This window comes from Erinaceus europaeus, chromosome 3, assembly GCF_950295315.1.
Source record: "Erinaceus europaeus chromosome 3, mEriEur2.1, whole genome shotgun sequence".
NCBI classification, from domain to species: Eukaryota; Metazoa; Chordata; class Mammalia; order Eulipotyphla; family Erinaceidae; genus Erinaceus; species Erinaceus europaeus.
In genome coordinates, this window is record NC_080164.1 from 78,351,206 (window position 1) to 78,363,694 (window position 12,489).

Here is a 12,489-nt window from a genome sequence, read left to right on the forward strand (position 1 = left end):
CAATGACTATATTGAGACTGATATAAAAAACTGAACCAAAAGAGGTCTTGGGACAGAGCATACAACACTAAGGGAGTCAAGTGAAAATGAGTCAGCTGATATAGGCCTATACTTTGTTAAAATGAGGGTGAGCACATCACTTATTTTAAATAACAATTTCCACACAGTTCTCTCCTGAAATATGGTAACACCTCTAACAATTCTATGTATATTTTTACCCCACCTTTATCTTGTATTGCTATATAATTTTAGCTGTTACATCATATCTTGCTAAATATAGTTGTCAATTATTTATTTATTTTTGCCTCCAGTGTTGTTGGGGCTAGGTGCCTGCACCACGAATCCACTGCTCTACGAGGCTATTTTTTCCCCTGCTTTGTTGCCTTAGTTGTTTTTTTATTGTTCTTGTGGTTATTATTATTGTTTTTATTATTGATGTTGTTGTTATTGGATAGGACAGAGGAGGGGAAGACAGAGAGCAGGAGAGAAAGACACCTGCAGACCTGCTTCATCACCTGTGAAGCGACTCCCATGCAGGTGGGGAGCCGGGACCTCGAAGTGGTATCCTTATGCTGGCCCTTGCCCTTGGAGCCATGTGTGCTTAACATGCTGCACTACCAGCTAACCCCCTATAGTTGTAAATTATTATAGTGACTATTATCTATCTATCTATCTATCTATCTATCTATCTATCTATCTATCTATCATCTATCTATCTATCTATCTATCTATCTATCTATCTATCTTTTGCATCCAGGTTTATTGCTGTTGCTCAGTGCCCCCACTACAAATACACGGCTCCTGGTGGTCATCCCCCCCCCCATTTTATTGGATAGGACAGAGAGAACTTGATAGGGGAGGGCAGATAGAGAAGGAGACAGAAAGACACACACAGAACGGTTTTGAAGCTTGTTTTCTCTGTAGGTGGGGAGCCGGGGACTCGAACCCGTATCCTTGCTTGGGTCCTTGTTTTATTACTATGTGCGCTTAATGGGGTGTGCCAAGGTCTTCCACCCTGCCCATCTCCCTCCCACCATCCACCCATTATATATATATATATATATATATATATATATATATATATATATATATTTTTTTTTTTTTTTTCTTTGCCTCCAGTGTTTTTGCTGGGGCTCAGTGCCTGCACTAGGAGTGCACTGCTCTTGGAGGTGATTTTTTTCCCATTTTGTTGCCTTTGTTGTTGTTATTGTTGCCATTGATGTTGTTGTTGGATAAGACACAGAGAAATCTAGAGAGAGGAGGGGAGACAGAGAGGGTGAGAGAAAGATAGATACCTGCAGACCTGCTTCACCGCTTGTGAAGTGATCCCCCCTACAGGTGGGGAGCTGGGGGCGCAAACCATAATCCTTAAGTTGGTCCTAGCACTTCCCGCCATATGTGCACTTAACCTGCTGCACTACTGCCTGATCCCTGCTCATAGTATTTTTATACACCTCATAGAGCCTTACTTCTTGCGTACAGAACCTAAAGAAGACACTTGGTAATAGCAATAGAATGTTAAATCATCTCATGTAAATTTCACAAAATAGAAATAAAACATTCAACATTAGATGGGCTGTGGTGTACCAACCACAAAATAATATATTTATTTTTCTGACAATTTCCCTTTTATTGACTAAAAAATTACACAAAAGGTAATGACTAATTTTAAAAGCAATGTTACATATCATCTTATGTTTAGAAATTTGTTGGCTTGGCAGAACATTCATTGATCACCTGGCCATTGTCCTTTATATAGTCATAGGCCACTGGATACTATTTCTGGTGGTCTTTTCAAATTGAGGTCTTCATAGCACCGTCTCTCTGATTTCTTACAGAGTGGTAGCTCATAGTGAGAACTGCCGATAGGAAAGAATCAGAACTCCTTACATTGTGAACATCCTGTATCTTGGAGAATCATTTGCTCATTTTTTATTGCAGTTTCACTCCAGTAGTTTTGTTAAACTTCTCAACTTTGTACCTTGTCGTCTGTGATAAAGCAAATCTTATTTTGGTACAATGACAACAACAACAACAACAATAATAATACCCATGTTAATATACAGAAAGGGAATCACTTGACCAAAAACAAATAATAACAAAATAAAATAATTAAAGAGAAAAAGAATAAGAACAAATAGCAGGTTAAAGAAAAAAAATGAGAGAAAACAACTGAAATTCTGTGAGTTATACACACCTAACAAGGAAAACTATTGTTTCCCCAACTTCCCACCCATCCCTGTACTCCCCCCACCCCCTGTGGTTCTCCAGCCTAGGAACCATGCAGTGTATAAAAAGCAAATATACAAACAAACATATATGCTGCTAGGGTGAAATCTATTTTGATAAGAACTTGACACTTTAACTATTTACATCCAGAAGCATTTTTTTTTTAGATGTCTTAAAGGAAGTCCACTGCCCCTGGTTATGTTGCAGGTGCATCTACCGTCCTCTTTAAGTAGTTTTGTTTTGTTTTGTTTTTCCTTTTCCTCTAGGCCATAAATGTTTTACAGGAATGATAACCTGGCTTAAATGAGCACTTTTAGATACCAATTCTTCTTTGAGATAAAGACCCTACCCCCTACCCCACCCCCAATGCGGAGTTGGCTCTGCTCATTAGTTTGTTATTCTCTCCAGGTAAATAGCTGGCGCTGCCGACCTGGCGATGGTGGCTATGAAGCTGTGGTCACGGCCGAGCTCCATTCTGGGGCTTTCGTCTTGTTCTGTAGATACCACTTCATAGCCCTTGTTGATGTGGAGTGGCTGGTGAGCCTGGCAGTACCCCATCACAGGCTGGTCATAACTGTAATATGGCAATGGCTTCACGTGGTGTGGAATCTGGATGTGAGAGAGACAAAGATTGCTTCATTGAAATACACTCTGAAGAGATAAGAAGATGACACTTATAGGAATTGAATTTTGCCCTCATTTAGACTACTGATTATTAATAAGCATTAAACAGAGTGATACTTTTAAATTTAAGAGTTTTATACTGAATATCATACACACATGCATATATATGTATACACTTTGTATATGAAATCATGTGTAAAAATATGCCAGCACTGGGGCTGGGTGGTGGTGAACTGGGTTGAGCGTGTGTGTTACAATGCTCAGAGACTCAGGTTCAAGTCCCTGGTCCCCACCTGTAAGGGGAAAGCTTCACAAGAGGTGAAACAATGTTGCAGGTGTCTCACTATAACTGAAAGTTTGAAACAACTTAATTTCTTGCTAACACTGTAGGGAAATTGTGAGGAACCTCACAAAACACCCTGCATTCCTGATACTATGGCCTATCTACATAATCATTGTTTTGCCTGAAAGATCCCCATCCATTCCATTCCTTTGATCTATCTTCTTTCAAACATCAAGACTCTCCCTGCCTACAGGGTGGTATTAATACTACCAGTTAAATACCTGTAACAGTTGCTAAGGAAGTTCTTACCTTTCCAGCCCCTTTTGCCTTTCTCCGCCCCTTTCCTAGCCATTTCTGTTTCTGACTTGCCACTTCCGGTCTGCCCTTTAAAAGCCTTGGCTCTCTGATCAATAAAGAATTGCACTGCCTCACCACGAGCTTGGTTCATGAGTCATCTCTCTCAAATAGCTGAGTGAGTAGCAGCCCAGGCTGGCTCCGGTAGCATTCTCTCCAACCCAGAGAGTACGCACCCGGGAAGAGGCACCCCCATGCTAGCCCAGCACTAACACAAACAATTAAAATATACATATTCACACACTGGAATGAAGGTAATACAAATTGAGGGTTTTCAATCTATTTTAATTTGGCAAAATGTATTAATTTTCAAAAGTGGATATATAATATAACCTGTTTTATAAATGCTACTACAAATGTATATTTATGGTTTTATCTTAAGCATATATTTATTAATAATTAAAATATGTATTTATAAATATTCATCACTTAAGAGGCCAGGCAGTGACACATCTGGTTAAGTGCTCACATTACAGTATGCAGGGAATCAGGTTTAAGCCCCTCCTCCGACCTACAGGGGGAAGCTTCAGGGGTGGTGAAGCAGGGCTGTCTGTGTCTGTTTCCCTCTCTATCTCCCCATCCCTTCTCAATTTCTCTCTGTGTTTATTCAAAAGCAGATAATTAAATCATTAAAAATCTAAAAAGAGAATGTATCATCCATGTTAAATTTTAAAATAATCACGATTTCTAGTAGATTATTTATAGTAATTCTATAAATTCTGTAGAAAAATTACCTTAGAATAACAAAAGTGAGCATGTTGTAGTGTTCATAATATGTAATGTTTTTTACTTAAAATTAACAAAGCAAGTGTGTTCAATATTAGAATAGTAGACCTGGCCTTCCACCTTGGCAGCCTGAGCAGAGCAGTGCCATGGCCATGCACTACCTCATGGTCATTGGCCTCAACAAGGGTCACAATGCCGCACCATGATGTGGAGCTACTCAAGGTCTCCAAGGACAAGCAGGTGCTCAAGTCCATCAAGAAGCAGGTGACCACCCATATCTGCACCAACATTAAGGGAAGCAGCTGAGCAGTTTGCTGGCCTCCACGAGGAAGATAGCATCCAAGAAGGATTGATACACCGGCCCACCCCACTTGCTTCCCCGCTCTGAATAAACCTGTTTTTCTGAAGAAGAAAAAATAATAATAATAACAGTCGACCTAAAAGTGATCTACACTTACCCCTTTATTGATTTATTTCTTTTTCACCAGAGCACTGCTCAGCTCTTGTTTATGGTGGTGTGGGGAATTAAACCTGAGACCTCAGAGCCTAGGGCATGAGTGTCTGTTTGCATAACCATTATGCTTTCTACCCCCTATGTCCCTTTAATATGAAAAGGTAACACTATTTAAACTATAGTAATACTGTGTCTGTGTTTATTTAGTTATCCAGCCACACGTTTCTGACAAAGAAAAAAGGTATTGTGCTTAAAATAAGGGGAATGATGCTTGCTTAACTCTTGATACAAAGCTATAGCATTTCATCACAACCTAATATATTAAATCTGACAGTCTTAAGAGCGTATATGATAACACTGAAAACACTTTAGCATCTTATCATATAAATTTAGAGACTGTAGTATTCTTCCACTTATTTTACCTTGTTTATTTTTTGCTCCAGAGCACTGTACAGTTCTGGCCTATGATGGTGGTGGAGACTGAGTCTGGCACCCTGAAGATAGCATGACAGTCTGCATAACCATCATAGTCTCTCAACTCCAGGCTTACTTCATCTTCTTCTCCCTCTCCTTCTCCCTCTCCCTCTCTCTCTCCTTCTCTTCCTCTTCTTCCATCTTCTTCTTTCCTTCTCCAACTCCTCCTCCTCCTCCTCCTCCTCCTTCTTCTTCTTCTTTTCCTCCTCCTTCTTTTCCTTCTTCTTCCACTTCTCCTCCTCCTCCTCCTTTTTCTTTATCATTTTACTGGGAGCTGAAGACACAATTTTTATCTCACTATGATAGGTGTCTTAGTTTTGCAGTTGCTGGAATGGGAGACTTTGCCAGCCACATTATTGTGACTTGCTACTCTGTACTAACTTTATAAATCCAAGTACTGGAGGGACATACAGAGGAAATTTGGGAGATTGCTCCCATAGTAGGCTTCCTCTTTGCTGCTTCTTGCACTAGGAAGTTACCTCACACTACCTCTCCATTTTGGCTATAGTATTTCTTTTCAAGAATAGTAAGTGATTCTATTTTATAGCATTTGCAAGGTTGTCAGCATGTCTACTGTGTGAACTCAGAGACATTAGCACTAGGAACCTCTGAAGTGCATCTTCACAGTAGTGTTCCACCCACGATGTTTAATGAGTCCAATATCTTCCTTTGTTTGGCAGTAATTTCCTTAAGTTGCTGGGTCTATCATACTATAGCAGAGTGTTTCAGATTTTGCATGATGTAAGCTAGTATTGTTAGCATTACTTTATGTACATTTTTTATTGTTGTTGTTAAAATAGCTGAGAGGCTGACCATTTCCTCACTGGATAATAGATACTTTTTCTATATAAGTATCAGAAATTGATAAGTTATTATAGTCTTATAATTCATTAGAAAAATTAACCCTAACTGGTCATAGGTAAAAAAGATACTCAGTCTTATATTTAACTTTATAATATTATTTTCAGAATTAATTTTTCCTTTAATAATATAAATCATTCAACTATTTTTCAGCCTAGGTTGTATGATTTCATCTTTGCATCCTCATTAATATTTTACATGAAATTTTGACACAATTCCACTTGCTGGGTATATGAGAATTATGTTTTCAACACCTCTGTGATTACTAAGATAAAAGTCACTTCCTGAGATTTAAAAAAATATAGATTAAAGTAATGTTTTCTATGATAAATCACAATTCATTAGCAAGTGATAAAATCAATTCAGTGAATGCAAATAAACTAATTTACAATTGAATTAACTAGAAAAGAATGTATCAAACTATATATATATATATATATATATATATATTTTTTTTTTTTTTTCCTCCAGGGTTATTGCTGGGCTCGGTGCCTGCACCAAGAATCCACAGCTCTTGGAGGCCATTTTTACCCCTTTTTGTTGCCCTTGTTGTAGCCTCGTTGTGGTTATTATTATTGCCATTGTTGATGTTGTTTGTTGTTGGATAGGACAGAGAGAAGTGGAGAGAGGAGGGGGAGACAGAGAGGGGGAGAGAAAGATAGAGACCTGCAGACCTGCTTCACTGCCTGTGAAGCGACTCCCCTGCAGGTGGGGACCTGGGGGCTCAAACCGGGATCCTTACGCCGATCCCTGTGCTTTGCGCCACATGCACTTAACCCACTGTGCCACCGCCCGAGCCCCTCAAACTATAGTTTATGAATAAGACCAAAGATAAGTTATTTCATAAAAGTTTCTCTTCAGATCTGTGTGTATGCAGAAACGTGTATAGAGTCATGTCAGGACACACATTTTTGTGTTGTATTTGTTTATATATATATTCATTTATTTATAAAAAGGAAACACTGACAAAACCATAGGATAAGAGGGATACAACTCCACACAGTTCCCATCACCAGAACTCCGTATCCCATCCCCTCACTTGATAGCTTCCCAATGCTTTATCCGTCTGGCAATATGGACCCAGGGTCATTATGGGGTGCAGAAGGTGGAAGGTCTGGTTTCTGTAATTGCTTCCCCGCTGAACGTGGGCATTGACAGGTAGATCCATACTCCCAGCCTGGCTCTCTTTTTCCCTAGTGGGGCAGGGTTCTGGGGAATCAGAGCTCCAGGACACATTGGTGGGGTTGTCTGTCTAGGGAAGTCTGGTTAGCATTATGCTAGCATCTGGAACCTGGTGGCTGTACAGACAGTTAACATATAAATCCAAACAGCTGATTGATTAATCATGAACCTAAAGGCTGGAATACTGCAGATGATAAATTGGGGGGGGGTTCCTCCTTTTTGTAGGTAGTTAGTAGGCCTATTTTAGTTATAGTCTAAAGGAATTAACAATGCTTTTGCAAACTTATGAGATTTAAGGAGCAGTATTGTTTTTTATATCTCTAGGGTTTTAATTCTCTATTTTTTTTTTTTCAAATGGGAAGGGAGACAGTGACAGAATGTGAGGAACACAGTCACCAAAGCATAGAAACTTTCCCCACTGAGTCAGGTCTGGACTAAAATTGTGGTTACCTGAATAGCAAGGCAAGCACTCTCTTATGTGAGCTGTCTTGCTGGCCCAACTCTATTATATGAAAATAAATAAGTAAAAATAAAAACCTGGAATCAGGTTCAAGCAGTGATGCATCTGATAGAGCACAGACATTGCTATGCTCAAAGACCCAGGTTCACGGCCTTGTACTCTACTTGTAAGGGGGTGGGGGAGACTCACATGTATTAAAACAGTACTGTGAGCTACTTTCCTTATCTCTGCCTCTCTATATTTCCCTTATTCTATGTCATTTAAAATAAAATGTAAAGAATGAATGAAATAAAGACATGTAATAGACAAATAAACTTTTCATTCTGCTTTTTCACCTTGACTCATGTAATTCACAGCAGCTATTCTTTTTTTATTTTCTTTTTTCTTTGAGAAATTGAGAAAATTAAGCCATTATAGGTTGCTTTGTTTTTCTGGATGAGACACAGTGGCTTCTGATAGAAAACAAATACTATTTTCAGCAAGTCTTAATAAGAGATTATTTCTCATTACACTCAATGTGGATATAACCTTTAATAAGTAGTTATGCTCTCAAAAAGAATCTGAAAAGTGCATACTATTCACAATTATACTTTGTACATGTTTTGGATTCAAGATATTAATTCACATCCAGATAGAGAGATAAAAGATAAATTACAAGAAACATGACCAAACTGTAAGATACTAAATATAAAGTTTGATCTGTCCAACTCTATAGTGTCTTTTTCTTTTTAATTTTTTTATCTTTATTTGTTTATTGGATTGAGACAGCCAGAAATTGAGGGGAAAGGAAGAGATAGAGAGGGAGAGAGACAGAGAGACACCTGCAACTCTGATTCACCACTTGCAAAGTTTTCCCCTTGCAGGTGGGGACCGGGGACTTGAACTTGGGTCCTTGAGCATTGTAACAGGTACACTCAACCAGGTGTGCCACCACCAGGCCCCTCTTTAGTTTTCATAGAGACGTCTCCCTATAATTCAGGACAGAACCAGAAATGAAATGTTTATCATCAGTTCCATTTTTGGAAGCCTCATAGGATTTCACTATGTGTCAAATAGGTAAAGATATCTGTGATTGGGCTTAGGGAACACCAAAATTCTGAAAAAGCATAGAAATGCAACCACTTCGTTCTGACATTTCAGTAGGAAGAATTTTTATGAAAACCTTCCTAAGAGTTAAGTAATCCTTTCTTAGCTCTTTTCCTATTAACAGGTGGAACAGTAAAACTGGAAAACATAAAAAGTTCACCAAATTATCCCCAGGTGACATTTACTGGGCATAGACTATTGCACACATTCATTTAAAGGAATGACTCATTTCCTCCAAAGTAACCAAATTATTAAAAGAGTGTCAAAGTGCATATTAATCCTGGGCTAGGATTTGGTTCACTGCATTATATACCATGGATGGTCCTTATCTAGTCATTGCAAGAAATAGATAATAATATCTATAAATTTGTATGTGCAGACTCTTCTGAGAGTCAGATAAACATAGAAATGAAAACCAGTAGCTCTGAAATCAGGTAAATACTTAAAACTGAACTGTCATGAAAAGGAGCATTTTTCATATCTAAGAAATCAAGAGGGTAATGGGGAATGGGTTTATCTGTTGGAGCACATGGACACGGATACAGGCCCTGACACTGGCTTCCACATGGGATACCTGTAAGGGGCGAGCTTTGTAGGTGGAATTGTGATGTGGTGGTGTCTTTCTTTCTCTCTGTGCCTCTGTCACTTTCTCTTTCTCTGTGTGCGTGCATGCGTGCGTGCGTGCGTGCGTGTGTGCGTGTGTGTGTGTGTGTGTGTCTTCTTTGCCTATCCTCTATCTAGAAAAATGGAGAAAGGAAGGGAGAAAGAGAGGAAAGGAGAGAGGAGGATAAATCCACTGGTAGTAGTGTAATTGTATACAGGTGAAAATTCCCAGGCATAAACTTATTATAGTCAAACCATTTCTTTTTTAAATTGCAATGATCCTGGGTTACTGTCATTTTCCCTTTTTAATCTGAGACTGATTTAAAAGCTGTAGTAAGGTAAAAGTCACTGAGAAACTTTCTCCTGCACAGTGGTCCACTAGCTAAAAATCAAAAGTCATGTGAACTAGAAGTCTTAGAAAGGGCATCTGTGATGTTTGTTAATTTACTTACAGGCTATTCTGTAGGGCACTCTATAATCAACTGACTTTGCAGCTTCTGTGGAAGAAAAGACTGAGACTCTGTCATCTGTAGTAATAATGTACAGTACATTAACCACCTGGGTCCCTGTGTGTATCATTATTTCCTTTCCAACACTCAAAACAAAGTATACTTAAGTTTCCCTTCATGTAGTTTTGGTATTTTTGTAAATGTATTCTTAGAGCTTTTTCAAATGCTCCCTGTGCTCCACCAACTCTCTGATGAACTTCATTCGGTAGCACAACACAACAGCGCAACACAACATCAGCACTTTATGGTGGTCTCATTCACATGCTTGACTGCTCATTGACTGCAATTAGCCAATGCACTTTATTTACAAATAATGGGAATAATACATGGAATGAAGGAATCTCAATGAGCAAATATATTATACTTCAGTGAGATTCTGTCACTTGTTTCTTTCAGGAATATGAATGTTTTAAACTGGATTTAAGTCATATAAACTATAGTCATATAAACTTCTATCAAGGCATTTTGGTAACAGAATGTGAAGTAGGTTATAAAAGGGAAGAACCATTATTATCACTAATTGTAAGTGATTTTAATCCTCAGAGTTTCCTGTGAATCTTCTGCAAATGGGGACAGTAATGATACTTCATTTTCCTTTATAAATTTCAGATAGCACTCAAAATCTCAAAACACTCACTGATTTGAAGAAAGAATATATATATATATATATATATATATATATATATATATATATATATATGACATATTACCACTCTAGTTTTACTTAATTCTGGCAGTATCTTTTCTGGAAATGCAAAATATCCTTTGTTTTATAGTTTCCATTTAGAAATACAAGGACACACAGGTCACAGAGTGGTTCATTAATGGAGGTTCTTTTTGCATTCAGAAACTTAGAACTCTCACTCTGTGTTCTGATTTTCTAAAAACATCATTCACCCTTTGCTCTTAATATGTATTTTTTTCCAATATGCTGGAGGTACTATAAAAGGACATACACCTTAAACTGGGGAGGAAGGACAGACTTAGAGAAAGGTATGTGGAGCTTCAAAAGTCTGCAAACCAACCCTGATTTTATAATTTTATATCCATAATAATTGCATTTAATATGAGAACTGAACATCATCTATATAGTAAATGTGAAAAGCAATATAAAATGGACTTTTGATATATGTGATTATAAAAGGCATTTGAAGTTCAGTTTTCTTATGAGCATGGCATTCCAATATCATTACCTTCTTCTCTGAAAGGTATTAGCATTAGCTATAAATGGTTTAATAGCTTTATCATCCTAAAATTACCATGGACTATCATTAGTCTTATTTATTAACATTTCATGAACATTGTTCACATTTCAGTATGAGTTCTTTCTATTTAAGTCATAAAAAGTTGATTTTAATTTCCTAAATGATATTTGGTCTCTAATAATCAGAATTAAAGGGTAGTACCTGAATATTCAAATCATTTGAAAGTACCATTATACATATCCATAGGAGAACTACAAGGCAATTGAATTGCTTGTTAGGAAGATGGGCACTTGGTTTATTGGAAATAAAACTGATTAAAAATGAAAGGTGGTAGTTGAGTGAATGTATAATTTAGTTTTAATATACTCTCTACATTGGTATGCAAGTAGAACAAATAGAGAGTAAGAAGATACTAAGAAATTTATATTTACCCCAGGAATTTGTATGAAAATGAATAGAACATCATTGAACTAGTCAGGGAAAAGAAAGACGTAATTGATTCATGGACACCAAAAAGCTCTTACCTGTTAAAGTAAGGAAAGAACAAAAGCACCACTAGGCCTCAAGAAAACAGAAGTCAGAAGCACAAAAGTCACCAAAGTCCTCTCAGCAATTGTATTTAATAATCTGTGCAAGTCATTGTCAAACATATGGCTCAGAGTTTCCGCCACCATATTAGACACATGACTGTGACATTTCCCAGGTCCTACATGCTCTTGATGTACTAGATTGCACAGATGATCTCCACTGCCTCTTCTCAAGAACCATATATATATATATATGTATATATATATAATTTTACTTATTTTTATTTATTTATTTGATAGAGACAGCCAGAAATCTAGAGGTGGAGTAGAGAGGGAGAGAGACTGAGAGATATCTGTAGTCCTGGTATACCACTCCTCAAGATTCCCCCCCTGCAGATGGGAGTTGGAGACTTAAACATGGGTCTTTGTGCACTGTAATATGTACATTCAACCAGGTGCACCACCACCTTGCCCCATGAATCATTCTTCCTAGCATTAAATAATGACTGTGTTGTGGCTTCATTTGATGAGGATACAGTGACAGTGACAGTGACACTGAGTTTTTGAGTTGTTTTTTTTTTTAAGTGAGATTAATGGCTTACAGTAAATACAGTTGTTGATACATGGGTGAAATATCTCAGTTTTCTGAAAAACACTCTCAGCCTCAGCCTAGGTTCTCTTCCACCATCATGCTCCAGGAACTGAAAGCACTCCAATCACCCCCTGGTTCCTTTGCTTTCTTGCAACACAACAAATCCAATCCAGGTTCTACTTTGTGTTTCCCCTTTCTATTTTTATTTCTCAGCTTCATTCTGTGAATGAGATCATCCCATATTCATCCTTATCATTCTGTCTTATCTCACTTAACTTCAATCTCCACCCAAGATGAGGTGAAGAAGGTGAATTCATCAT

The 12,489-nt window shown here is 37.8% G+C and overlaps 1 protein-coding gene across 2 annotated transcripts in view; it reads right to left on the reverse strand.

Moving 5' to 3' along the window:
- Window positions 1-2,491: 2,491 nt before the first annotated feature.
- The window catches only part of LRRTM4 (leucine rich repeat transmembrane neuronal 4), an 839,426-nt gene continuing 829,428 nt past the window's right edge, over window positions 2,492-12,489 (reverse strand). For both annotated transcript variants that reach the window (XM_007531182.3, XM_007531181.3), the window contains exon 3: window positions 2,492-2,838. In XM_007531182.3, coding sequence (XP_007531244.2) covers window positions 2,617-2,838 — 222 coding nt within the window. In that variant the 3' untranslated portion in view covers window positions 2,492-2,616. The remainder of the gene's footprint in view (window positions 2,839-12,489) is intronic.